General features: G+C 34.6%; 2 protein-coding genes across 3 annotated transcripts in view; both read left to right on the top strand.

Moving 5' to 3' along the window:
- The first annotated feature begins 1,067 nt into the window (after positions 1 to 1,067).
- LOC136061478 (putative F-box protein At2g02030) overlaps positions 1,068 to 24,646 on the top strand; it is a 33,585-nt gene continuing 10,006 nt past the window's right edge. Inside the window, exons 1-3 of one of the 2 annotated variants that reach the window (XM_065771001.1) lie at positions 1,068 to 1,195; positions 1,422 to 2,769; positions 4,112 to 4,416. In XM_065771001.1, coding sequence (XP_065627073.1) covers positions 1,444 to 2,748 — 1,305 coding nt within the window. In that variant the 5' untranslated portion in view covers positions 1,068 to 1,195; positions 1,422 to 1,443 and the 3' untranslated portion in view covers positions 2,749 to 2,769; positions 4,112 to 4,416. Of the gene's footprint in view, positions 1,196 to 1,421; positions 2,770 to 4,111; positions 4,417 to 24,646 lie in introns of those variants that run through there. The other variant, XM_065771003.1, reaches the window with a different exon arrangement.
- LOC112029637 (putative F-box protein At2g02030) lies at positions 8,280 to 11,582 on the top strand. Its single transcript, XM_024062322.2, has 3 exons — positions 8,280 to 8,650; positions 8,884 to 10,198; positions 11,246 to 11,582. The coding sequence occupies exon 2, from the start codon at positions 8,906 to 8,908 to the stop codon at positions 10,175 to 10,177; it is 1,272 nt and encodes a 423-aa protein (XP_023918090.2). The 5' UTR covers positions 8,280 to 8,650; positions 8,884 to 8,905; the 3' UTR covers positions 10,178 to 10,198; positions 11,246 to 11,582.

Here is a 24,646-nt window from a genome sequence, read left to right as displayed (position 1 = left end):
ATTATTTTAATGTGTTGTAAATATTATTTTATGTATAGAATTGAAGAATAAAACATGTGATGAATGAGATATTGTAAAATGATGTGATAAAATAATAAAGTACGCTTTTAGTGTGTCAAAATGACATTTTTTTATTGAAGAGCTGATGGGAATGCTCTTAGCTAGCATTAATTTAAGTCTTCCCCGAAAGATCCTAAACCGTTGATTTCATTTCCACTCTCAATCTTGGCCATGAAACTTCTTCAGAGGATACTTATTCTGAGCTAAAATCGGTGGGACCCTTACGTGTGACTTGTCTGAATTAAGACAGGCTTTGCAGTTTGCACTGACAAAGCCCATGAGAGGGAGATCAAAGGTTCTTCGAATTGAGATCAGGTACAATACCAATTCCTATGAATGGTTGAGATTGATAGTTGCAAAAAGTAACTTTCAATCTCAACCATTGATTCAAAAAAGTTAAGAAAAAAATTAAAAGAAGTAAAAAGTAAAAGTTAAAAAGGTGAAACATAAAATAAAATAAAATAAAAATTATCAATGATTTGGGTGAATTGTACCCAGTACGATACCTTAAGTATTGCACCGGATCCTAATCCAAGGTTCTTCAGTGTGTTCCTGAGAAAGGTGGAGAAAGTTTTCAGCAAAATAAGAGGTATCCAAATATACCGCTTATTTTACTGAAAAATAAAAACTGAAAATACTGTAATAAAATAATTTTTAAATGTGTGAATAGTACTGTTGAACTCAGTTTTAAATTTTTTTTTTAATAAAGTACTTGAGGGTCCCATGAACAGTGCACGGGACCCACTAAAAAAGCATAATTTTACTTTCTCTTCTTGCACGAGACCCACAGTGCACATGAAACGCTCTTCTAAAAAAAAAAGTGAAACACAGACGTAGTACTTTTTAGCATTAGTGTGTTTAGATACCGCTTATTTTGCTGAAAATTGAAAATATTATAGTAAAATAATTTTTAAATATAAAAATAGTATCGCAAAACTAATTTTTAATGAAAAATTTTGCTGAAAAAAGAAGTTTGTGGGTGTTAATCAGTATGCGGACCCATAAAACAGTAAACGTGCGCGTGAAACGTCTTCAAAAAAAAAAAAAAAATGAAAAAGAAGGTGAATAGCAGACGCGTGCTTTTCAGCACTATCCAAACGAAGGCACATGTTCTGCCCAGATCATCTCAGCTCAGGTTAGTCTCCTTGCCTCTCTATCTCTCTGTATTTTGTTCACTCTGTTTCTGTCTTTTGTTCCTCTCTGTTTTGTGTTTGTTTGGGTTAAATTTCAGTGAGATTTTGTGGGTTCTTAATATCTTTTACTGGGTTTTCAGTAGGTAGAGTTTGGGTATAATGATTTTCCTGTTGAGCAGTGGGGGCTTTTGTAAACTATAGTATTTTTCCCATTTTATCTTTTTGAAGGTTTTGAAGGAAGCAGAGAACAATGTCAGACAACTTACCAGCTAAATTCTCCGAATCATTACTCATTAAAGAAGAAGAAGAAGAAGTAGCGATGTGTGACTTTCTACCTCCCGAAATCCTACCCAATATTCTCCTACGCCTACCTACAAAATCCATTGTAAAGTTCACCTCTGTCTGCAAAACATGGAGATCCCTCATCCGAAACCCTGACTTCATTTCTGCTCATCTTAAGCTTTCCACAGACAACCAACCCCTCCTCCTCTTCAGGTTCTGCTCTGACTGGCTAAAGGATGCAAGGCTAAAGGATGCAATGTCCAGCATGAGAAGGGACACCCATGAAAAAGAGGTCTACAAATTGTATTGTGACAACCAAGATTTCAATGAGCACACCAGGTTTGACTTCCCTTTTCGTACTCCAGCCCCTGGAGCACCATTCCGTGTGGTTGGTACTTGTAATGGCCTTGTATGTTTTACGGCTGATTGTTTTTCGCGCATAATTGTTCTCTGGAACCCTTGTGTTAGAATGTTTGTGGAACTTCCTAAACCCAATGTCACCTATCAGTCGTACGGTGGGTGTTGTGCAAGTGCTGGGTTTGGATTTGATTCCAAAACTAACGACTATAAGGTGGTGAGGGTTGTGTCAGTTCTGGATTGGAGGAGAAACGAATTCGGTGTGACTCCACCAAAGGTTGAGGTTTACTCACTTGCCACAGGTGAATGGAGTTTGGTTACAACTGCTTTGCCTTGTGCTGTACATCCTGGTGACCCTATGCCTTTTGTTAATGGCGCTCTGCATTGGGTTGCTTTGAGGAGAACTAATTACGAAAAATATCCCAATTTTATTACCGTGCTCAATTTGGGGGACATGGTTTTCCGCGAGATTGCACTGCCTATACTTTCGGATGATGAGGATGATGGAGATGAGTCTCACATTCATCCCGTTATTTCAGCATATGGGAATTCCCTTGCCCTGTTTCAAGAGGAATTTCGTACTCCCTGTGTCAATGTATGGCTGATGAAAAGGTATGCAGACGCATCTTCATGGACCAAAATTGTGATTTTTCCTCATATAGGTCTCAGGGATCAAGATATCAATGACATAATAGGTGTGGATCTTGTTGAGGGGTTCAAACACAGGGCTAAAGGTTTTAGGAAGAGTGGTGAAGTTGTAGTGCAATTGGATTTTGAACAACGGCTCGTCTCACAAGACCTCGAGACACAAGAGCGTAAAGATCTTAGGATTTCTGCATATAACTATACTTTCGTTGGTTCTTATGTTAAGAGTCTAGTTTTGCTTGACAAACCCAACCGTGCAGCAACTTATTAAGGAAAATGAAAGAGGATACAGGCAAGATGCATTTTATTTTCGTGCTTATTCTTAATGGTTTTCCATTTTGTTCTTCATATATACTTGGCATTGATTATGAGTTAGAAATGAATATAAATTCTTATTCTGATTGATTACCTTAATTGAGTGGCTTTATATTTAGGATAGATTGCTTATCAAGGTCATGGTTGCTGATCTTATATTGAGAAGATAGTTGAGTAAATAGCATGTATACTCAACTATCAAAAATTCATAGTGGCTTGTGTAAGTCATGTTGCTTATCAACTTTTAGCACACTTATTTATCAAGTTGTTGAAGATAAATGGACATTGTGAATTTCATGCTTCTTGTGACTTAAATTTACATGGCATAGATAGATGCACTTAATTTTTTCTTTCATGATAATGTTATGGTGACCTCTTTGAACTTCATGTTATCACATCCATACTGAATGTTACTTCTTGTTCTCTTGGATTCTTAAAATTTCTTCCTAAAATGTCAATTGTGATCTTATTTTGCTAAAGATATTGCTTTTACAGTTTAAATCTTCTATTTCCTTTGATGCCTATCTTCTTTTACTGAAAACATTCCCATAGAGAAATGTTTATGGACAAAGCAACTCACGAATGGTTATTGCTTGCTTTGGGTGGTTAAGGATTGAAAATGATTTCTTTATAATCTTCTTATTGAACTATTTTTGATATATTTTGTTCCTTAGCATAGTGTGAGTACTTTTTATCCAAGTAGTTATGCTTAGATGTATTGTTTGGTTGACTCCATTTCGTTCCTTGTTTTTTTTAATATCCTTCCCTCAATCTTTTGTGAATGAGTTAGCATTTTTTATTACAAAATTGTATGAAAGTAGAAGCAAACGCCAAAGTGAATAGACCTTTATGCGAGAATTGGGGTTTCACATTGGCTTTAATGGGATGTAGTTGTATTTCTTTGCAAGTCTGGTAGTTTTAATGGGATGTGTTTGCTTTGTGACGTATTGTCTTCAACTTACAAGATTTTGTTGATTCTATTTCTATAGATGTGTATAAGCACTCAATATGTTTTGTAATTGGTTTTGCCCTTGGAAAAAAAAAAAAAAAAAAAAAAAATTAAATAAAAATAAAGAATTAGTTTTGCCCTTCTCGTAGCTCACTCATGAATATATTCCCTTATTTGGAAAGGAAAGTTCATAGATAGTTACTGTGGTCTTCAGCCACTCCCCCTTGTAAGATTATCGGTTCATAACCCAATAATTGCATGAGACTTATCAATAATTTTTTTTTAAAAAGCTGTAGTCTTTATCTCTAACAGACATTCAACAATGCTTACTTGTTCCTGATTTGACATTTTTGTGGAATATGCTGTACAGTTTTTAAGGAGGTTCAATGCTGCATATGTAGACACAGTTTCAAACCCATTTCATGTGCCAAAAGGATAAGCACCATATTCAAATCCTTTGGGTTGAGTTCAGCTGGGTGAATGACTGCTGCCACTGTTCAAACTAAACCTTTATGAGTCTTCCTTTTGTGAAGCTGGTTAATATTTTTTTTTTTTTTTCTTATGCCTTGCTTTTGTTTTTCCTAGGAATTGGGTTTTGATAATCTTCCATGTAAATCTCATGAAAATTTTAGAGATTGTAACATTTATCTTTATATAAAACTTCATTTTGAGTAATACTGGAGATAGAAACAAGTGATTGTGTTATTTCGTGTTCTTTGCAGGTAGAAATGATATTTTTTCACTTAATACTTCCTCATAACATCTGGCTTTCACAGAAAATAAATACAGGATTGGAGTTTCTTTATGTTGTTTGTGGAGAGTGAACCCATCTGGGTCCAGATAATACTGTAAATTCAAGATGGGAGTTGCCAAAATTTGATTAGTCTCTAAAAACCCAATAGCATTGGCAGTTTTTGGTCGAAAAGTCCATCTAAGCCATTTGATTTGGAAGACTTGAGCTTTCTCGTGTGTTGGATGTAGTTCCAGTGACATAAACATTATTCTCCTAAGAATGCCACACCATCAGATACCAAATTTCATGATACTGGGTCGGGGTAGCTTTTAACAACTAAACAGGAGGGGCTGAAATTATGGTTGAGAAATTAATCCTCCTAATTTGCTAAGTAGACCTCAAGAAATGCCATAATATGGATATGCATGTCAATAGACATTGAGAGCCGTAATCTCTGGGGCTTTTGGTAATATTGTTCTAATAACGTTATTTGTATTTTTTGGAAAGACATGTGGGTGAAAAAGTGTGTAGAAATACGTGTAATGTTGTTTAAACACTGAAAACTGTTACTTAAATCACCTTACCAAATAGCCCCCTATTCTCTCTATTATTGGATTTCAAGCTTTTCACAAACTATATTTGATCATACATTTAATCATATCTAAAGTGGTGGACGTGGAGATGATTTATGTGTTACAAAAGTCATAGATGCTCTGAAGTTGCAAGAAGTAACTTCATTCCCAAGACATTCAATTGCACTCTCATGTCCTATACAGGCTAATTTATAGGAATTTAACTATACCAACCACTGCTATCGTATACTCAAAGATAGAGCAAGTTATCACCTAAGAAACCAGTAATACTCCTATCAGTGTGTGGAACTCAATAAAGAAAATCAACTTTGGTTAAAAACATTTACAAATGTCCTCCAAGCTATCCATCATGATGGAGACGTTCCTTTCAAATATGGCAAAGAGTTTCAAACCCAAACTATAACGACCTTGTTCTAACTATGTAAATATTATCTGTTTTGGAGCTCATACGTTTCACAGTTTTGTTCTTCCCCAAAGCAGACAGCAGTGAAAAAAATGCCTCTACACATTTAAGGGAGATCACTCCTTATAAGTGCTTGTTTATTTCAACTTTTCCAACCCAAAAAGCCTGTTTTGAAAAAAGCAAATAAAAGCCTGTTTTTAAAAAAACAAATACAAAAAGCCCATTTGGTTAGATATAAAACGTATCTTTTTTTAAAAAGTTACGTTTTGGGTTTGTGAAGAGAACGCGCAATGCCATAAAGGAGCTCTGAGGTGCATTTTGAAAAAGGTCCATACGCGTTGAATCAACTATCTGTTGAATTTTGTAGAATTTACCAAGTTACCCTTCAATAAATTAGAAGATGTCCTCAGTTCTCATGCCAAATTACCCTTGCTGCCTGTTCGTTTCGTCTCATCTCTCTGCCTCAAATGGTGGTGCCGAAGTAGGTCTTGATTCTTAATGAGCCATGAGGCAAAGCCTCACTGCGAGAAGGAAACTGTGACTCACAAAAATTCACTTTGCGTGGGTGTGGGCTGAGAGAGGTATTGAAAATTTTTGGTGAAATTAAGATAAATTACCTTTGAAGATTAAGATGAAGAATTGCGTGGGTGTGGGCTGTGTGGCTGAATGTGTGGAGGAAAGTAGAGAAAGAGAAAAAAGAAATAGTATGTTCTGAATTGAGTGGACGAATTCTAGAAGCTTGATTTTTTGGTGTGTTCCGTTGAAGAAGAAAAGAATAAAGAAAAGTCAAAAGTGAAGATATAGAAAAGTAAAGAATATGTGTGTGGAGGAGAAAAAGGAGGAAAAAAAATAATAATAAACGTGTGGATGAAAGAAAAAGAGATAGAGAAAAAATAAAATAAAGAATAAAAAATTAAAACTAAGAAATGTTACTATAATATTTTCATAATAAATTTTAAGTAGTGGGTTGTTACTAGCTAATACTAGTAAAAAAAAAAAAAAAATTAAGTAGTGTGTTCAAATTAAAATCAGTTACAACTTACTAAGTATGATTTGTTATGAAAATATTGTAAAAATATTTTTACTACAAATTTTAGTTAACAATATTTTTACAACAAATTTTAGTTAACAATAAATTATTATTGTTGTTATTATTATTATTATTAAGTAGTTTTTTTTTTAGTAAGTATTATTAAGTAGTTGATTTAAGTATGAAATAAACCCCCTTATATATATATTGTCATTTTTGGTAATTTATAACTCAAACCGCCACTTTTATAAGTTCTAGCTAAATACTCAGTTTTTCAAAAAATACTTTTTAACAGTTTTTACTAAACACTCAGCTTTTTAAAAAAGCCCATTTTCATACCACACTTTTTGAAAACTCCACTTTTTCAAAAAGCCAAGTTTCAAAAAGCTGAACCAAACTCACCAGTATATCTTCATGTGCTTCCCTAAGCGATGTGAATTCCATAAATTGCAAGACCCCCTTTTGGGTCTCTACACAACTACCAAACCATTTAATGCAAACAACAATATACCAATCACTTATTTTGAAATCATAAGCATTGTCTAATTCACAATTTCACACTATGAAGGGTAAAGCAGTAACCATATGTAAAATTCACAATCACTCCCATCTACGAGTCAAAAACTCAAAATATAAATTCTAAAAGGGTGAAAGAGAAGCCAAGCAGATTTTAAATAATGAACCTAATACATGTTTGACAGGTAGCTTTGCCAAGATGTTGAAGACAATGTCTTGTGGGAGATGGTGAGGAGGTTGTCTTGTTTGGGACATGTTTAGAGGAGAGAGTAAAGACTAAAGACTAAAGATTGAGTAAAGTAGTTTGTTGTTGTTGTTTAGTTTAGGAGGGCACAGGTCCTACGTTTGAAGGGTGTAGATTACTAGATTGTCTGGTGAGCACTTCAACTTATTGGATCTCTAACTCTGCGTACAACCCTTCACAGCAGGTGAAAAAAGAAAAAGAAGCAAAATTACCATTTTGGATTTGGTTAATTGGGTGGATATATTTTAGTAGCAATGAAATTGGTTTAGTTATTTTTAACTTGCAGTTTATTTATTAGTTCATGTTATTTTCAATTTGTAATCATTTTAGGTCTAAGTAAATTTGATTGTGTTTTGTTGCCAAATCAGCACAAAAAAAGCTATGATTAGATAACAATAAAAACTAAATTGATTGCAACTCGAAAGTGATTTTGGTCGATATTTTGGTAGCAATGAAATTAATACAATTATTTTTAACTTATAGTCTATTTGTTAGTCCATGTTATTTTCAATTTATAGTCATTTTGGGTCTAGATATGTGGTTTTTAAAATTTTCGGAGTTGTTATTTGTGTATCAAGTTAGAGATTAGTAAATTTAATTATGTTTTATTACTGAGAAAGCACAAAAAAGTAGTGATTTGACAATAGTAAAGATTAAATTGATTACAACTTGAATGTAATATTTTTCAAGTTGTAGTCAATTTAGTTAATATATTTTGGTAGCAATGAAATTGGTTCAGTTATTTTTAATTTGCCGTCTATTTATCAGTCAATTTTTTCAATTTTAGTTATTTTGAGTCTAATTATATGATTTTTTTTTTTTTTTAAATTTTGAGTTGATATTTGAGTATCAAGTTAGAGAAATTTTTTTTTTTGTTTTAGAGATTAGTTAACTTGATCGAGTTTTATTTTTAAGCAAGCACAAGAACGAACAAAACGAAATTAACTGGCATTAAAATATAAAAACAAAAAATTGAGAATATCACAAAACAACAAAACTGATACAAGTTAGGTCATTTCCACTAATAATTATCACAAAAATTACCAGCCATGAGAATTGCCACTCCCTTCTTCCAATTGTGTCAGCTTATTGGCTAGCATTAATTTAAGCCTTCCCCAGAAGATCCTGAACCGTTGAATTCATTTCCACTCTCAATCCTGGCCATGAAACTTCATATGATACTTAATCTGAGCTAAAACCGGTGGGACCCTTACGTGTGACTTGTCTGAATCAAGGCAGGCTCTGCAGTTTGCACTAACAAAGCCCACCTTTCTCAGGAACACGTTGAAGAACCTCTGATCTCTCTATCTCTCTCTGTCTAACATCTATCTCTCGGTCTCTCATTGCTCTCAGTCTGTCGAGCTGTTCTGCCCAGATCATCTCAGTTCAGGTTAGTCTCCTTGCCTCTCTCTCTCTCTGTGTATTTTGTTCACTCTGGTTTTGTCTTTTTTCTCTGTTTTTCTCTGTTTTGTGTTATTTGGGTTAAATTTCAGTGAGATTTTGTGGGTTCTTAATATCTTTTACTTGGTTTTCAGTAGGTAGTGTTTGGGTATAATGATTTTCCTGTTGAGCAGTGGGGCATTTTGTAAACAAAAGTATTTTTCCCGTTTTGTCTTTTTGAAGGGTTTGAAGGAAGCAGATAACAATGTCAGACAACTTACCAGCTAATGAAGAAGAAGAAGTAGCGATGTGGGACTTTCTACCTCCCGAAATCCTACCCAATATTCTCCTACGCCTACCTACAAAATCCATTGTAAAGTTCACCTCTGTCTGCAAAACATGGAGATCCCTCATCCGAAACCCTGACTTCATTTCTGCTCATCTTAAGCTTTCCAACCACAACCAACCCCTCCTCCTCTTCAGGTTCTGCTCTGACTGGCGAATGGATGCAATGTTCAGCATGAAAAGGGACACCCATGAAAAAGAAGTCTACAAATTGTATTGTGACAACCAAGATTTCAATGAGCACACCAGGTTTGACTTCCCTTTTCATACTCAAGCCCATGAAGCACCATTCGGTGTGATTGGTACTTGTAATGGCCTTGTCTGTGTTATGGGTGATGGTTTTTCGCGCAGAATTATTCTGTGGAACCCTTGTGTTAGAATGTTTGTGGAACTTCCTAAACCCAATGTCACCTATCAGTTGTACGGACAGTACGGTGGGTGTGATACGAGTGCTGGGTTTGGATTTGATTCCAAAACTAATGACTATAAGGTGGTGAGGGTTGTGACAGTTCGGGATGTGAGGAGAAACGATTGGGGTGTGTCTCCACCAATGGTTGAGGTTTACTCACTTGCCACAGGTGAATGGAGTATGGTTACAACTGCTTTGCCTGGTGCTGTACGTCTTCGTGATCCACTGCCTTTTGTTAATGGCGCTCTGCATTGGGTTGCTTTGAGGAGAACTAATTACAATAAATATCGCAATTTTATTACGGTGCTCGATTTGGGGGACATGGTTTTCAGCGAGATAGCACTGCCTATACTTTCGGATGATAAAGATAATGGAGATGAGTCTCACATTCGTCCCTTTATTTCAGCATATGGGAATTCCCTTGCCCTGTTTCAAGAGGGATTTCGTACTCTCTGTGTCAATGTATGGCTGATGAAAAGGTATGCAGATGCATCTTCATGGACCAAAATTGTGATTTTTCCTCATATAGGTCTCAGGGATCAAGATATCAATGACATAATAGGTGTGGATCATGCTGAGGGGTACATACACAGGGCTAAAGGTTTTAGGAAGAGTGGTGAGGTTGTAGTGCAATTGGATTTTGACCAACGGCTCGTCTCACAAGACCTCGAGACACAAGAGCGTAAAGATCTTAGGATTTCTGCATATAACTATACTTTTGTTGGTTCTTATGTTAAGAGTCTAGTTTTGCTTGACAAACCCAACCGTGCAGCAACTTATTAAGGAAAATGAAAGAGGATACAGGCAAGATGCATTTTATTTTCGTGCTTATTCTTAATGGTTTTCCATGTTGTTCTTCATATGTACTTGGCATTGATTATGAGTTAGAAATGAATATAAATTCTTATTCTGATTGATTACCTTAATTGAGTGGCTTTATATTTAGGATAGATTGCTTATCATGTTTATTGTTGCTGATATATTAAGTAGATAATTGAGTAAATAGTGTGTATACTCAACTGTCAAAAAACAAAGTGGCTTGTGTTGCTTATCAGCTTTTAGCACACTTATTTATGAAGTGGTTGAAGATAAATGGACATTGTGAATTTCATGCTTCCTGCGACTTACAATTTACATGGCATAGATAGATGTACTCAACATTTTCTTTCTTGATGATGTTATGGTGACCTCTTTGAACTTCATGTTTTAACACCCATACTAAATGTTACTTCATGTTCTCTTGCATTCTTAAAATTTCTTCCTAAAATGTCAATTGTGATCTTATTATGCTAAAAATATTGCTTGTACAATTTAAATCTTCTATTTCCTTTGATGCCTATCTTCTTTTACTGAAAACGTTCCCATAGAGCAATGTTCATGGACAAAGCAGCTCACGAATGGTTATTGCTTGCTTTGGGTGGTTAAGAATTGAAAATGATTTCTTTATAATCTTCTTAGTGAACTATTTTTGATATATTTTGTTCCTTAGCAAGAATTGGGGTTTCACGCTTTAATGGGATGTAGTTTTATCTCTTTGCAAGTCTGGTAGTTTTAATGGGATGTGTTTGCTTTGTGACGTATTGTCTTCAGCTTACAAGATTTTGTTGATACTACTTATATAGATGTGTATAAGCACTCAAGTCTGGTAGTTTTTTTTTTCATAGATGGTTACTGTGGTCTTCAGCCAATGAGCTTTAGTTCAAATGACACTGCCTCCCTTTGTAAGATTATTGGTTCATAGCCCAATAATTGCATGTGTGACTTATCAATAATTAAAAAAAAGAAAAGAAAACTGTAGTCTTTATGCTTACTTGTTCCTGATTTGACATTTTTGTGGAATATGCTTTACAGTTTTTGAGGAGGTTCAATGCTGCAAATGTGGACGCAGTTTCAAACCCATTTCATGTGCCAAAAGGATCAGCACCCTATTCAAATCCTTTAGGTTGAGTTCAGCTGGGTGAATGACTGCTGCCACTGTTCAAACTAAACCTTTATGAATCTTCCTTTTGTGAAGCTGGTTGAATTTTTATAATTTTTTTTTCTTATGCCTTGCTTTTGTTTTTCCTAGGAATTGGGTTTCGATAATCGTCCATGTAAATCTCATGAAAATTTTAGAGATTGTAACATTAATCTTTATATAAAACTTCATTTTGAGTAATATTGGAGATAGAAACAAGCGATTGTGTTATTTCGTGTTCTTTGCAAGTAGAAATGATATTTTTTCAGTTGATACTTCCTCATAATATCTCGCTTTCATAGAAAATAGATACAGGATTGGAGTTTCTTTACGTTCTTTGTGGAGAGTGAACCCATCTGGGACCAGATAATACTGTAAATTCAAGATGGGAGTTGCCAAAATTCGATTAGTCTCTAAAAACCCAATAGCATTGGCAATATCTGGTCAAAAAGTCCATCTAAGCCATTTGATTTGGAAGACTTGAGCTTTCTCATGTGTTAGATGTAGTTCCGGTGACATAAACATTATTCTCCTAAGAATGCCACACCATCAGATACCAAATTTCATGATACCGGGTTGGGGTATCTTTTAACAACTAAACAGGAGGGGCTGAAATTTTGGTTGAGAAATTAATTCTCCTAATTTGCTAAGTAGACCTCGGAAAATGCCATAATATGAATATGCATGTCAATAGATATGAGAGCCGCAATCTCTAATCTCGCTATTATTGGATTTCAAGCTTTTCACAAACTACATTTGATCATACATTTAATCATATCTAAAGGGGTGGACGTGGAGATGATTTATGTGTTACAAAAGCCATAGATGTTCTGAATTGCAGGATGTAACTTCACTCCCAGGACATTCAATTGCATTCTCAAGTCATATACAGGCTAATTTATAGGATCTAACTATACCAATCACTGCCATCACATACTCGAAGATAAGCCAATTATAATCTAAGAAACCAGTAATACTCCTATCAATGTGTGGAACTCAATAAAGAAAATCAACTTTGGTTAAAACATTTACAAATGTCCTCTAAGCTACCCATCATTAAGCAGACGTTTCTCTCAAATATAGCATATAGTTTCAAACCCAAATACCATACCATTAAATGCAAACAGCAATATACCAATCACTTTTTTTTGAAATCATAATCATTGTCCAATTCACAATTTCACACTATGAAGGATAAACCAGTAAACAGATGTAAAATTCACAGAGTTACTGCCATCAACAAGTCAAAATTCACAGTGTCACTGCCAAGCAGATTTTAAATAATGAACCTAATACATGTTTGACAGGTAGCTTTGCCAAGATGTTGAGGACAATGTCTTGCGGGAGATGGTGAGGAGGTTGTCTTGTTTGGGACATGTTTAGAGGAGAGGGTAAAGACTAAAGACTAAAGATTGAGTAAAGTATTTTGTTGTTAAATATGATTATGAAATACATTATTCCTTATTAAATTAGTTTAAATTGTAAAAATAATAATAATAATAATAATAATAAAACTACCATAACAATGTTTATCACGCGCAATGCGTGAGTTCGCAGCTAGTTACTGTTAATTGTGGAATTTGTGATGAATGCATTCCCTGATAAATTGAAAATTTCATTCCCTCATTTTCATTATTGCTTTCTAAATGCATGAGATTTTGAACTGTACAAGGAACCAAACACAACAATCAAACCCTTAGTCCCAAAATTTTGGAATTGATTATGGACAATGGCAAAATTAAGTATCATTCAAAAGTCCAATTTTCATTCTTTAAAATTTTCAATTTTGTATTACAAGTTTCTATCAAGCTTTATACAATCTTATTTGAAAAAATCATAATGTTGAGAAGTTATTATAAGAAATACAAAAGAGATTTAATCAATGATTCAATAATCTTCTTATTATGTTAGTTTCCTAATCTATCAACAAGTATGATATTAATACTTATGCTTCTATTAAAAGTTCATTTCATATTTTGCTTGTTATTGAATTCTAATGTTATGACCCCCACCCACAAAAGAAATGAACTAACCTGTAGAGGGGAACTGTTGTATTAGGGGACTCAGCTATATGGTCCTTAATGGCATGTTTGGATGTTTAAAAAAGGAGGGGGAGTAGAGTAGAGGGAGGGAGAGTAATGCAATTACCTTATTTGGAAGTTTTTTAAAGAATGAGGGGAAGGAGTTTGGAGGAGTTTGGAGGGGTTTGGACTCCCTCTAGCCTCCCAATTTTAATTCCCCAAAATTGGAGAGATTTGAAGGGGGAGTAGAGTATATAAACTATTGACCAAGTAAATTACCTAATTTACCCTTATTATATTAACAAAATTACACAAGGGGAATGGCTAATTACTCCCTTCCCCCTTACTAATTTTAAAAACATCCAAATAAGGTGGAGGTGAATCATTCTCCTCTACTCTCCTCCCACTACTCCCTTCCTCTACTCCCCTCTACTCTCCTCCTTCTCTAAACTTCCAAACAAGCCATAAAGGTTGGGGACACAAAAATGTCTTTGAGCTTTTTATCACCCCTGGAGCCAGTAGCCAATATGACCAAATCAGTCTTCAGAAGTTGATCCTCACCATTAACCATAAAAACTTCTTTTTTGCAGAAGCTGAAGCTTGTACTTTTTTCAAAACGATGCTTCCCTTTTAAAATTTGTCATAGAATTTTTCTGGCATTATCCAGATTAAACAACAACTGAATTGTTGAAGGAAACTATGTTTTGGTACCATTCCTAACTTTGCCAACCGAAGTTTCTTTTTATATTACTTTCAATAAATTTGGAGAATGTCCATCTCTGTTATATGATAAAAGGTTTTTGAGCTTCAACTCTTAGGAGAGCCTTCTTCAAGGGTATTAGGATATATATATATATATAATGAAAGAAAATTTACCACTGGTGAAAGAATTGTTGCAAGGAGACTCAAGATAAAAAAACAAAAAAAAAAAACAAAAAAACTTCACCAGGCTTATGAATTCATATAACAAAGGTAAAGGTACACCCCAGGGAAAGAAATCAGGAACAATCCAACGTTCGGTCTTGTATAGTACAGTGCATAGACGGTCAATGACTGCAAATTTAGTGAAAACAAATGAAAACAATATGTATAAATCTGAGTAATGGTGCAGATAATTAAAAGTACTTTTCATGCGTATGCCTTAATGATTAAGTAAATTCTCCCTAGCAAATGACCTTATTAAAATTGTTGTCTATTATAAAACCTACAAGTTCTACATTGTAATATTAGTGAATTTTTTTTTATACCATTTGCTATTGAATGCCATAGCAATATCCAATGCAGATTTTTGGAATCCCACAAGAGTGACTTGCTTCCTTGACAAGCTTAGCTGCATTTTCATAATCCATGACTGCTACCACTATCGAAACCGTACCTTTAGGAATCTTCCATTTGTGAAGGCGATTGAAAATTTATCCCCTGTATGCATAGCTTTTGTTTTGCCTAGATTTGTGTTTCAGTAATCATCCATGTGAATCTTAGGAAAATTTTAGAGATTGTAACATTTATCCTTATATAAAACTTCATTCTAGTGATACTGGAGATAAAGACAACTGATGTGTTGTTTCTTGTTACCTCGCAGGTAGAAATTATATATTTTTCAGTTAATACTTAATCATAGTATTTGTTTAATCTGATTTCACAGAAAATAAATAAAGAATTGGTGCTTCCCTATGTTGTCTGTGGAAAGTGAACACATCTCGGTCCAGGTAATATTGTAAATTCAAGATGGGAGTCGCCAAAATCTGGTTTATAAGTTTCTACAAAACCAATTGCATTGGCAGTTTATGGTCAAAATGTCCATCTCTACATGTTTTTTTTATTGTGGGACTAAGCAATCCATCTCTACCATTTGATTTGGAATACTGGAGCTTCCTCATGTATTTTTATTATTATTATTTTTTTATAAGTAAGAAAAATGTATATTCAAAAAGCTATTTTTTGCAAAAAGAGGATAAAGCAAAACCAAAAGCTATAAATGAAAGCAAAAAGAAAAAAAAACAAAAAAGAAAACTAATTACAAAAGAGGAGAGAACAAATGAAAGAAGGGAGAGAATCACTAGTTGTGAGTCCTCAAGTTCGAAACCAGTCAAAAAGAGATCCATTAAAGGAAACAAGTAATTGATCTCCGAAACTATTTACGCCCTCAAAAGTCCGCCAATTACATTCCTTCCAGATAGACCATAATAAGCATAATGGATCTAGATTTCAAATGTCAGATGGGTACATTCCTAACCAATTCAAACATCTAAAAGGTAGATTAGACCCAAAAAGTGCCACAACATCAGACCTAGAATTTCATGATACCGGGATTGGTGTCACTTTTAGTATGGATAATTCAACAAGAGGATTGAAATTATGGTTCTGAGATATTAATCCCCATAATTTTCCAAGGGATCCGGTTAACTAATGCTGAAGTGCATTGGTCCTTTGTGACATGGAGATGATTCATATGACTCACATGAGCCAAAATCTCTATGCCCTTTATTATTGGGTCTCAAACTTTTCACATACTATTCTTGAACATACATTTTTAAAGGGGTGGAGATGGAGATGGTTCATATGTTCCTCAGCACTAAAAAAGCATGAGGCATAGAAATTTTGAAGTTGCAGGAAGTGATTGAAGGCTTGTATCTTGTATGTAACACTTCACTCCCAGGACATTCCAGTGCATTCCCATGTCCTTTGAGGCTAATCTATAGGATTTAAGAAACCAGTAATACTCCAATCATTGTGTGCAACTTTATAAAGCAGTGGAATAAAGAAATATTAATGGATCAACTTTGATTAGAACATTTGCAAATGTAGTAAGCACCCATCTTTATGTAGACATTCCTCTCAACTTTGCAAATAATTTTAAACCCAAAGACCATACCGTGTAATGCATACAGAAATATATCGATTCGAGAAGCAAAGCACTGACCAACCCACACTATGAAGGGTAAAGCAGTAAACGTGTGTACAACTTTCATTGTTACTAACATCAAGCACAAAATATTTAGAGGAACATATAAAACTTTGAAATACACTTTTCAAAAAGAAAGAGAAGTCAGTCAGATTTAAACAATGAAACAAAGACATTACATAAATCAGGAGAAAGGTCCAATGATAGTCAAAAAACCACTAAATGAAACATGTTGCAAGGGAATTCCAAAGATGAGAAAAGATTAATGGAATGCAATGCACAAAACATTATAGTGCATTTTGCATATTATTCAATCAAAATAACGCCGCTCAGCTGTAGATAACTTGTGCTCTCTCAACCCCAAGCAACCAGCACTAGTACCAGAAACAGGCACACTGAAAAGATGCGCTAACCCCAAGCAACCCCATACGACCAACCAATTAGCCACATGCTCCAACAATTGAAAAGATGCGCTAATTCCAATATCTGCTACACTACTAAGCTTGCCTAAGTAATTACAACAGGTATTGTATTAGTTCATAGTTAATATAAGCAAGCAAGCTGTTATTACACAGTCACGACTTAACACAGCACCAGAGCAGCTCTTAGGCTCAGGCAGCACCACATCAAAGCACACAGCAACACAGCAGTAGCTCAATGATTTAGACAGCACACATATGAGAGAGAATATGAGAATCCTAACAAGCATTAAGTTTTGATATAAATCAAGAATAAAATTCACCGACATTACATCAGTACTTTTCTGCCTACATCAAAACAAAACGATACCAAAGGAAACGAAATGATAATGGTCTCAAATGTACCACACTTTACATAAGAAAATCCCATGATTTTTTTTTTTGGATAAGTATAGCAAAATCCTATGATTATCAATCACTAACGATTCAGTTGCTCTATCAAGTAACACAAGGTTTTCCATGGAAGTAGTAGCTATAAGTTCAACATTTTGGATACCAAGATCCTTCTCATGTAAAGTTTCAGGGTCAAGTGAAACAATCACGTAATAGTCAGTGTATAGCCATCACATTTTATCCAAGAGGCTGATTCATTTCCAATTTTGATACCTCCACTCTTCACCTCTCCCTTGCGCACGTATCTAGCCCAATATCTGAGTCAATACATTTTAGCCCATTAATCACCACAATTAAAAAGAATAAAAAAGTCTCTCTCCTTTTCAATGTGGGATTAAACATTTTCACTAACTCCTCATCTCCCATATTTACTCACATATCTTTTCATTTATGTTATTACATTTATTCATTTTATTTATTTAATATTAAAATGCTCCAACAAAGTATTCGTTGTAGTTGTAGTTGTCGTTGTCATTGATGTTGTCGTCATTGATGTTGTCATCAATTAAGTGGCAACCAAATGTAATGATGGCCAGTTTCCCCTTGAACTCCATTAGACTATTTGGTTCCGGCACTACTAGACCTTGTGGCAGTAGTTGCCGTCCACAAAGGAGTGCTATCTCTCCAAATTTATCATTATTGATATCAAATGACAAAATCATGTTATGATATGTGATCGCTTCACCATCACTAACAGCTCCCAACCAATGCAAAGCTCCACAAACAAATGTGGCAGGCTAATCTTTGATACAGGAGACCTTAACATTTTTTCTCAATGAGATTCCAACCCTTCTCCAAGAGTTGGAGCTTAATGTGTAAACCTCAACCTCAACAGCCTCAGCCTCCTTCTCAAACTCAATCTCAACCTCACGATCAAGAAGAAGATCATGCCCAGTGGGATGACGTGTATAAGAGATCTTTACAACCTTGTAATCATTTGTCTCGAACTGATAAGCAAATCCAGTAGAAACNGTCCATCCATATCGAGCGATACAAACTAGGCCATTGCAGGAACCGACCATTTGAAAAGAAGATAAATGAAAAGCAGAGGGAACTGGATACTCGGAAATCTCATTAAACGTGGCGCTGTCACGAGCAACCATGCAGCAGATTGGGGTGTTGCTCTTAGAAAGCCGAAAAGAGCAGTAGTAGGCACGTATACCTCAGGATGCATGTGTATGAGATAAGCGTCATCATGAAGACGATGATGATGAAGATGGGTGGAGATGAAATTAGGAGTGGCGAGCGAGGAGTACCAGGTTTTGGACAAGCACCTGAATCTTAGGACTGATTTGACAGGTAGGTTTGCGAAGATGTTGAGTACGAGGTGGTCTGGGAGATGGTTCTTCCTTTGTTGGAGGATCGTACGAGGTTTTCTTGTTTGAGACATTGTGACTTTGTTCGGCGGTGGAGTACGTAGGGTCTAAAGTTGTTGGGTTTTATATATATATATATATATATATATAAATACTTACGTAGGGTCTAAAGTTGTTGGGTTTTATTTATATATATATATATATATAATAAGTATTTATATATATATATATAATAAGTTGGAAGCGATGAGTAAGGGTCCGTTTAGATTGAACTTATTGTTGCTGAAACTGAAAATTAAAAACTGAAAACTGAAAATACTGTAGCAAAATAATTTTTAAATGTGTAAATAGTATCGTGAGACCTATTTTTAATATTTTTTAGTGCGTAAACAGTACTAAACAGTATTTTTTTCTCCTGTACAGTAAAATCATGTGATTTTACTGTTTACTTTCCGAAAAAAAAAAAAAAAAAAACTCAAAACGCAAAACGTGGACTCAGCTTTCAGCTGAGTCCAAACGCCCTCTAAAAGGGAATTATGGGTTTTAATGCGTTTTGCCTCTTGGGCCTTGGCTTGTTAATATGATTAAGCATTAGTTATGGGCCTTATGGTAGTCCACTTGTTTTGTTCTCCCAAAACAACTTCATGGATTATCTCCCAAAAAAAAAAAAAAAACCTCTTACCTGTGCTTTAGGTTAGGCTCTTATTTTCCTTAAAAAAATAAATAAGTAAATAAATAATAATAAAAAAATAAGGAAGAAGAAGAAGAACTAAAGAGGGTTAGTGAACTGTGTCATATAACAAGATTTCATTGCGTATAAATTCTCATAAAACTTGGAGCAATTGCATTAGTCATGGTAAAATACAAAAAGTGATGAAATTTATACAATATGGTACAAAAAATACAGTATCATTCTTTGTAAATATAAAAGGTTGTTATAGTAATCATGTATATTACACAATTAGAGTATTAGTATCAATTCGTGTAAAATTTTCCGTCTATTTTAACATAAGAACTAGTGTATATTGTTGCTTACTTGTAAAATGTAGGTGAACTTTATTTGTTCCTTTTTCCTCATATATGTCAAGTTGTGTACTTCACAGCAGGTAAAAAACCCAAAGAGTAAAAACTCTTCTTTCTAATATAATGGGACAGAACTGATAGACCACCCAGTTCCCTAAAAAAAAGAAAAAAAAGGAACCAGCTTTTTTCATCAAGTATGTCGTTTAATTAGTTTTAGTAATATAGACATGATTTGATTGTGATCTAATGTTAACGTATTTTGGCATTTAATTTCTCTCTCTTGAAACAGAATCTTTTGCTTCTCTCATTCTGTAATTACTTGATGGAAGAAGCACTACATTGGTAAAACTTGCAATTTCATCCTTTAGTATTATCAAAGATGATTTTAAGTATTTAACATCCACTCTGCTTGCCACATGTGTGATGTGTCCTGTGTCATTGATGCTTGTCTGATATGTGCATTTTGAATGAAGGCATGCATAGAGAACAGTAGCACCAAACCTATTTGTTAATTACAAAATTTAAATTATTCAAATTGTTCCCTACTTCGATCCTATTCTGTCTATTTAGTTCATTTTAGTCTATTTTGTTCTATTTGGGCCTACTTTAGTCAAATCTTGTCAAATCCGGTCCACTTTGGTCTATTTTGTTTCACTTCAGTACAATCTGGTCTCATTCAGTCCACGCCAGTCCATTTCAGCCATATTTGTCTCATTCAGTCCATTTCGGTCTATTTCGGTCCATTTTGGACTAATTGAGCATTAAATTGTTTTTTTTTTTTTTTTTTTTGAAATGCTCAATTGATTCTTTCTGTATGTAGCATTTACAGTTTTTGGATCAAAAATTCATTTTTTTTCTTCTTTATTTTTTGAGTTGAAAAGTATGAAATTTTATTCTATTAAACTCTTTAATTTTTAGCTAAAAATTTTCAAACAAAAGAGACATTGGAAATTACAAATATAGACCCTAAAAAATCAATAAATTGATAAATATTCAAAAAGATTAACTTAAAATTCATTCTTTTTTTTTTTGTTCAAGACAAAAATTACCTTACAATTCAAGTTAATCTTAATCAAGCCCTTCTTGCTAAGCTTGATTGACAGGTGCTACAAACCAAAAATACTTGAAAAACAACAATTTCCTCTCTTCCCCGTTAATGCAAAACTCTTCATATATTTGAAAAAGTATTTGCAAAATCAAACCTCTCTTAAAGCAAGGAACTTGTTATTTAATTGGTACAGTGCTGCTGTAAAAGTCTGGGAGAATCCCTGGTCCTGGATACCTTTCATAGATTCTTTTACCACACAAATGCAGCCACAAGTTTCTTCATAATTAACTTGGGTAAGTGAACAAATTGATCCAGCTAGTGGTCTGTGGGACCATGCCAAACTTCACCAAACCATCACCCCTCAAACTATGCAGATCACTTTATACGGTTTCCAAATTCTAGTGGGAAGTTTTCTACAAAATCTGCATACCTGACTGATCACAAAGCAAGGTTTTTTTTAATCAACTGGCCCTCTCTCTTCATCACATTGGAAAGCTCTTTGGAAGTTGAAAATCCATGAAAGGCTTAAATACCTTCTTTGGAAAATTTCATGGGAAATTCTTCTCACAAAATCTACTTTAAATGCAAGATTTGTTCTTCCAGATACTGAGATACATCTTCTCCTAGATGTTGTAATCCTATTGAAACTCATGAGCATATCCTCTTTCTTTGTCCTTATACAGTGATTGTTTGGCATAGCTCACTATGGCCTCTTAGTTTTGCAGAAACAAGTTCCCTACCAACGTCAAATTGGATTAAAATGATTTTACATCCAGCCAAATTCTTGGGAATTGAAAAATCCAATGAATCCTCCTTTACAATCTTTGCTTCCATCTTATGTGACAATATATGGAGATCCAGGAACTCATTGCTGCACAACGGTGTTGATATTCAACCAATGGAACTAGCACAACATATAAATAAAAGTTTTCTATCTCATCAAGCAGCATGGGACACTTTGCAACAGAAGTATTCAAATGGTATTTCATGGTGTCCTCCCCCATGGGCTGGTATAAATTTAATTTTGATGCTACCATTAGAGATAATGGCTCCTTCTTGGCTGTAGTTTGCAGAGATTGGGAAGGTAGAGTTTTAGATTGCTTGAGCAGGTTGTGAAACACCAAGAAGTATTCTATGGGCAGAATGTAAAGTAGCCATGCTAGTTGTATCTGAAGCATCTAGACTTAACTTCAACTATATTTTGTTTAAAGGGGATTCCAACTCACAGTGAAGGCAATCAATCAAAAATCCATCCGGATTGGGAGATTGTAATTTGTAAATATAGTTCTTGATATTAGAGCTAGGCTTAACTCTTTTGTTGCTTGGTCTTTTTCCTTCTCCCCAAGACAATTTAATTCTCTTGCTCATAATCTAGCTTATGGGCAGCATTTTGTAATGCCTGGGTCTATTCCCATCTCCTCCATAGCCTCTTGGGTGTTTGTTAAAGATTGAGATGTGCTAGTCCCTTTTGGTTCTTGTCCTTGCTTCTTTTTTTCATTTTTCATTTTTCATTTTTTTTCCCCTTCAAATGAAATAATTTATTCAGCCAAAAAAAAAAAAAAGTGATAGAATTTGTAAATAAGACTTCCTAAAAATTAGAGATTTTTTGAATTTGTTAAGTTATTAGTTCATTAAAATAATTCAGTTGTATTGAACTAATATCAGCTGTATTTTTGAATCAAATGCATTGTAGTCACCTTGAATTTGACTAAATTTCTTTACTAGATAAATGTCCAGTTCATAACAGATTTCAAATGAAGAATTTGACTTATGAATCTATCGCTGAAGTATTTTACTTTTGGTTGCATAGTCACTTCCAAGTTTCAATTCTTTAGAAATTCTCTTTTTCTTTTCAAAGCAAATATTTTCTGCAATTTGTATGGAGTGCATTGACATTTTTTAAGAAGAGTTCCCAAATTCTGCTGCATTCAATAAGCTTGTTTAAACACATTGTAACCACTGTATATGACTAATATTTTGCCATTTTTGTTTGCAACAATTGAAAAGATCCAAGTTGAAGATGATTAAGCCAATCATGCAGCAAAACAGAAGATGATGATACAGCTGAAGCAAGGAAAGTTAAATTAGCCAATCATATGTAGAAATAATTCATTTTCAAAACAAAATTACAAAACTAGCAACTCTAAAATTCTCAAGAGTCAAGAGAGTTCACTGTCACTAACATAAAGAACAAAATATTCAGAGGAACAGATAAAACTTTGAAATACACTTACAAAAAGAAAGAGAATTCAGTCAGATTTAAACAATGAAGTAAAGACATTACATAAATTAAAAATAAAGGTCCAAAAATAGTAAAAAAGAGCAGTAAATGAAACATGTTGCAAGGGAATTCCAAAGAGAAGAAAAACTTGATGGAATGCAATGCACAAAGCATTAAAGTGCATTGCGCATATTATTCAATCAAAATAACTCCGCTCAGCTGTTGATGACTCGTGCTCTCTCAACCCAGGGCAACCAGCACTGGTACCGGAAACAGGCACACTAGCCGGTTTCCCCTTGAACACCATTAGATCGGCAAAATTTGTCAAATAGTATGTTTTTAGAAAAAATTTAGGAAAGCAGTACATGAAAGAAGTTATTTAGTTAGACTGTTTTTTAAAGTCAAGTTTGGTAAACTCGACTTTGGGCTAGAAGTCGAGTTTGTCAAACTCGACTTCCAGCCCAAAGTCGAGTTTGCCAAACTCGACTTTCAAAAATAGCCTAACTAACTAAATATCTTCAAACATACGCTATTCACCCAATTTTTTTCTAAAAAAGTACTATTAAGCAAATTTTGCCCCATTATATCATGTGGTACTGCCACTAGACCTTGTGGTATCAGTTGTTGTCCATCAGGGAGTGCTATCTCTCCAAATTTATCATTATTGACATCAAATGACAAAATCACGTCACGATTTGCGAGTTGCACTCCACCTTTAACTTCTCCCAACCAATGCAAAGCCCTATTAACAAATGTGGCAGGCCAGCAATTGCCACTATTGAATGCAACATTGTTTCCCAATGACATTTCAACCCTTCTCCAAGAGTTGGAGCTTAATGTGTAAACCTCAACCCCATGGTGGTTTTGTGCACCCATTTTAGTGATCTTTACAACCTTGTAGTTGTTGTGCATATAGCACCTTAGGACTCAAATCAATAATAGTAAATAAGCGAAAATTAAATAACAAGCACACACAAAAAACACAAGAATTTATGTGGTTCGGCAAACTGCCTACCTCCATGGTGACGACGGATAAATTTTACTATAAAAATAGGGAGATACAATAGTGCACAAGAACACTCTCAAGAAACCCAAATCCCAATACACCTTGACTCTCTCTCACCCACAAGACAAGAAAACACTATTCTTCTTCTTATGCGGCTGCTGCTAGGTTTTTAGGAATTGTCTATCTTGTCGTACAACACAAACCATATATATATATATATATATATGTCATAGGTCGACTGTACTAGGATTTATATTCCTAGTTGCATTCGATTTAGTTGGGCTTGGGTAATTCAACCCACACAAGGCCCAACATCAACAAATCTCCACCTTGGCTTGAATTGATCAAGCTACACAAGCAAACTCCTCCATCGCCTTCACCTTAGCCCTTAAGGGCTTACAAGCTGCAAACATCAACCAAGTCCAAGTAGCTATTAAACTTATCTGTTGGAACTGACTTTGTCAACATACTAGAGGATTCCCAAGTCTTATTCTTTTGTAGTGACCCCATCTCTTCTACATCCCTGTAAGACAATGGATCTCCATTGCTAGTTATGAGAGCAAAGCTAACCATGTCTTCAAAGCCATATCTCTGTGGTGCTTTATGAACCTGCTTCTCTCTACTTTTAGCAATTGAATAAGACTCTTCTTGTTGCTGCTATAGATCAATCTCAACATCATCCTTATCACTAAGTGAACTATTCTTGTGTATATGAGATTGCTGCTTTTGGACTTGGTTAGCAATTGAATAAGACTCTTCTTGTTGCTGCTATAGATCAATCTCAGCATCATCCTTATCACTAAGTAAACTATTCTTGTGTATATGAGATTGCTGCTTTTGGACTTGGGGAAGCTAAAAGATTATGACCCGGAGATGCTTGAAA

Source organism: Quercus suber, unplaced genomic scaffold, assembly GCF_002906115.3.
Source record: "Quercus suber isolate HL8 unplaced genomic scaffold, Cork oak 2.0 scaffold_38, whole genome shotgun sequence".
In the NCBI taxonomy this organism is placed as follows: Eukaryota; Viridiplantae; Streptophyta; class Magnoliopsida; order Fagales; family Fagaceae; genus Quercus; species Quercus suber.
Note: the sequence above shows the minus strand (reverse complement) of the source record. Positions and strands in the feature narration are given on the sequence as shown.